This window comes from Condylura cristata, unplaced genomic scaffold, assembly GCF_000260355.1.
Source record: "Condylura cristata isolate star-nosed mole 26May11 unplaced genomic scaffold, ConCri1.0 scaffold00058, whole genome shotgun sequence".
Lineage (NCBI taxonomy): Eukaryota > Metazoa > Chordata > Mammalia > Eulipotyphla > Talpidae > Condylura > Condylura cristata.
The window spans coordinates 935951-939558 of record NW_004567159.1 but is presented as its reverse complement, the minus strand read 5'-3'; the positions used below and the strand labels follow the sequence as shown (position 1 = coordinate 939558).

Here is a 3608-nt window from a genome sequence, read left to right as displayed (position 1 = left end):
GGGGGGGGGGGATTGGCCCCAGCCCGCCCCGTGCCTCCTCCCCAGGCCTGCTCCCGCGTCACTGGAATTTCCTGTCTTTGTCGTCCGCCTGCCCCGGCCAGAAAGTGGCCTGGCCGGGCAGAGCTTGGCTCGTGGGGTGCTTCAGGGCCTTTGTCCAGCAGGTGCGACCAGACGCGCCCGGGAGACCGGAAATCGCTGGGTGAGGCCCGGCCGCTCAGGCCGGCGGTGGGGAGCAGCTGCCGGCTGCCGTCCGGCCACCGCCCCCATGGCGCTCCTGGGGCCAGCCGGCCGGCGGCGGACGCCCCAGCAGCCCACTTGTGTTTCAGCGCGTGGAAGATGGTGGACGTGGAGGAGAGCTTCAACCTCAAGGCCGTCCTGGTCAGCTTCAAGCAGTGTCTCAACGAGAAGGACGAGGTGCTGCTGGACCCCTACCTGGCGGGCTGGAAGGGGCTGGTCAGGTGCGTGCGAGCCCCCCTTCCCCGCCCTCCGCTGGCAGCTGGGGCCTCGCGCTGAGCCCCCGCCCCCCCAGGTTCCTCCACAGCCTGGGCGCCGTCTTCTCCTTCGTGGCCAAGGACGCGGCCGCCAAGCTGCAGACCATGGAGCGCCTGCGGAGCGGCCCGCAGGGGGCGCACTACGCCAGCCTGCAGTCCATGGTGGCCTTCGAGCTGGGCGGCGGGCAGGTGGACCTGGCGCGGCGCTCCCGCCACCCCGACTCCGGCTGCCGCACGGTGCTGCGCCTGCACCGCGCCCTGCGCTGGCTGCAGCTCTTCCTGGAGGGCCTGTCTGCCGGGCCTGAGGACGCCAGCGCCGCCGCGCTCTGTGCCGACGCCTACGGCGCCTCGCTGGCCGCCCACCACCCCTGGATCGTGCGCCAGGCCGTGGCCGTGGCCACCTACACGCTGCCCTCGCGCAAGGCCTTCCTGGAGGCCATGAACGTGGGGCCGCCCGAGCAGGCCCTGCAGGTGCTGGCCGAGGCCCTGCCCTTCATCGAGCGCGTGTACAGCGTGTCCCAGAAGCTGTACGCCGACCACGCCCTGCTGGACCTGCCCTAGGCCGCCGCTCCCTCTGGCACTTGGCGCGGCGGCCAGCGCCTGCCCCCGACAGAAAAGCCACCGCCCATGGCGCCCGCAGGCCGGACAGGCCGCCGCAGAGGAGGCCCCGCTGGGCCGGCACCTCACCCGCACCGCGGCCAGCGGGCAGACGCAGGGTCGGTGCTGGTGCCGGGCCAGGGCGGCCCCTGCCTGTCAGGTCTGCTGCTGGTGGGCTCTCCTGGCCCTGCTGCGGCCCGCGCCCTGCCCAGATGCCCTCAGCGCCCGCCGGGCTCCTCTGCGCAGAGCACCTCGCCCCTCTCGCCCGAGCGTGGGCCCAGGAGTCCTGCCGCACGGGGGGCACCGGCGTCGGGGCCCGAGGGTCTGCATGGCCTGGCCTGCGGCCCAGCGTCCTCCGCTGCTGGCTGGCGCCACCCTCCGTCGCCCCCAGCCGCCCTGTCCCCACGGAGCTGGGGCTGCCTGGCCTTGTTCTTGGGGCAAGGCCTGCCCACCTGGCCAGCTGAGGCGCGTGGGGGGCCCCTGGACGCTGTGACAGGCTGTGATTTTGCAACAAATAAACAGGCTTTCAGGTGGGCGCCACTGATGAGGGGGCACAGGCGCCAAACTCACTGCAGGGTGGAGCCCCATGGGGCTGGGGGGTCACCAGTGCCTGCCCACCCAGCATCAGACGGGGGTGCCCATGCCTGCAGGGCTGGGCGGGGCACTGGTCCTGCATCTGCGGCCAGAGGGCGAGGCCTGGGCGGGCAGGAGGGGGTGGCAGCTCCCAGTCCGCAGGAAGTGGAGGCTGTATGTCTCCCTGCCCCCAAGCCAGACGGGGGTGGGGGACACCTGCAGGCTCAGCAGAAAGTGCTCGCCTGGCGGTCAGGGCTGCTGGGCACACCAACTGCTGTCCATTCGGTTGCCGGCCCTCCCTGCACGTCCTGGGGGCAGGTGTGCCCCCCACCCCCAAGCAGCTGCAGCCCCGCCCCGGGCCCAGCCACGCTGCGAGGACGCTCCCAGGGGCTGCAGACGCGGAGGCAGGAATGCACTGAGCACCCCTCTTCAGGAATGGAGGTGCAGTGGGGCCGGACACGCAGCCAGTGTCCTGCACCATGAGCCAAGCACTTCAGTTGGCGCAGGAAAGTGGCTGCATGACGCGGGCGATGCTGCTGGCCACTGCTGTCCGGTGGGAGCAGGCCACGCTGGGGGACCTGCAGCACCTGCACACCTTCGCGGCAGTGCAGGCACGGCCCTGGCAGGTGAGTGCAGCTGGCCGGCGCAGGGAGCCCAGCCTCGCCCTCCTGGGGGTGGGGCGTCTGAGCCGACACCCGCCAAGGCACAGGGTGGGCCTGGCGGTTTGCCCCCACCCCCTCCCGAGCGCCCCGGCAGTGCCGGCCCAGCCAGTGCGCTGCCTCGAGGGCTGACGCCTGCTGCCTGCGCCAGCCAGAACTCAGCACCCCACCTGCTTCCTGGGAGGGTCCTGGCCGCGCAGGGAGGGGGCAGCGCTGGGCGGGCAGCGCCCGGCCTCCGCCACAGACCTCGTCCGACACCCAGCTCTGCCACGGCGGGTCTGGCCCGAGGTGGCACGAGCAGCACCTGGCCTGCGGCCCGGGGGGGCGAGCTCTGCCTCCTGAGAGGGACCCGAGCGGGCGGGAGGCCGGCGGCGGCCGGCACTACGTCGTCTTCCGGAAGCCTTTCAGAATAGGGTAGATGTTCTCGAATGCTTCGTAGATCTCTGCTCGGACTTTCGCGCCTGTGAGGACCAGCGAGAGGAGGGTGAGGGGCCAGACGGCTCTGCACACCCAGGAGGCCAGGGCCCCGCATGGCACAGCTCTCCGCACCCGGGGCTGCAAGTGCAGTGACCTCCCCAGCGCCCTCTGCTTTCACGCAGAACGGTGACCGGGACAAGAGCAATGTCCCTCGGCTGGCCCAAGGGGAGGCCGTGAGAAGGACCCTGCCCCCCTCCTGACCGCAGCCTTCGTCGTCCAGAAACCGGCACTCGCCCCAGCGCCACGCCCCGCCGCGGCCGCACCATGCCCGAGTCCAGCACAGGACGCAGCTCCCCACTGGGCTCACCTGTTAACACAACTTTTCCAGAAACAAAAATAAGGAGAACAATTCTGGGCTTGATCATTCTGTAGATTAAACCAGGAAATAACTCAGGTTCATAACTAGGAGGAAAAGAAAAAAGGGTTGAGCAGCTTGGAGCTTTACATGCCCCTGCACACCCCGCGAGGCCGGCAGGAGACCCGGGCGCCAGCCGGCCAGTGCGTGAGCCGCTGCCGCCGCTCCCACCGACCCGCTTTTCCGGCACAAGGCCGAGCTGCTTCCTGAGGCGCTTTCTGTAGTATGCCTCGGTCAAGTTTCGTCTGGGACAAGTTTAGGTGCTTCAACTTCAGGTCATTCCCAGCTCATTTCCTTAAGCTGGTCCGGCAACGTTACCAGAGATGGAAGAGACACTCGCTGGAGAACGGGCCACGACCGAGTCCACTGAGCCTGGCGGCCGCCTCTGTCAGTTCTGAGACTAAAGCAGGGCGTGTGTGCTGAGCCAGCGGGAGGTCAGGCCGGCCTCGCACAGGC

At 70.1% G+C, this 3608-nt stretch overlaps 3 protein-coding genes across 4 annotated transcripts in view; 1 reads left to right on the top strand and 2 right to left on the bottom strand.

Moving 5' to 3' along the window:
- The window catches only part of CPSF3L (cleavage and polyadenylation specific factor 3-like), a 3268-nt gene extending 3001 nt beyond the window's left edge, over positions 1 to 267 (bottom strand). Inside the window, exon 1 of the mRNA XM_004695290.2 lies at positions 149 to 267. Coding sequence (XP_004695347.1) covers positions 149 to 267 — 119 coding nt within the window. The remainder of the gene's footprint in view (positions 1 to 148) is intronic.
- CPTP (ceramide-1-phosphate transfer protein) lies at positions 22 to 1632 on the top strand. Of its 2 annotated transcripts, none has more exons than XM_012734550.1 (3): positions 22 to 161; positions 327 to 458; positions 530 to 1632. In XM_012734550.1, exons 2-3 carry the CDS (start codon positions 337 to 339, stop codon positions 1050 to 1052), a joined length of 645 nt encoding a protein of 214 aa, XP_012590004.1. In that variant the 5' UTR covers positions 22 to 161; positions 327 to 336; the 3' UTR covers positions 1053 to 1632. The 2 variants fall into 2 exon arrangements, with proteins under 2 accessions (XP_012590004.1, XP_004695368.1); XM_004695311.2 differs by having other exon boundaries at positions 22 to 199.
- A 1561-nt stretch (positions 1633 to 3193) lies between these two features.
- Positions 3194 to 3608, bottom strand: part of LOC101625375 (segment polarity protein dishevelled homolog DVL-1) — a 12243-nt gene continuing 11828 nt past the window's right edge. The window contains exon 14 of the mRNA XM_012734541.1: positions 3194 to 3199. Coding sequence (XP_012589995.1) covers positions 3194 to 3199 — 6 coding nt within the window. The remainder of the gene's footprint in view (positions 3200 to 3608) is intronic.

Coding starts and splice junctions, on each gene's coding strand:
- CPTP (XM_012734550.1), top strand. CDS start 337: ATGGTGGACGTGGAGGAGAGCTTCAACCTCAAGGCCGTCCTGGTCAGC. Junction 459..529: donor GGCTGGAAGGGGCTGGTCAG/GTGCGTGCGAGC, acceptor CCGCCCCCCCAG/GTTCCTCCACAGCCTGGGCG.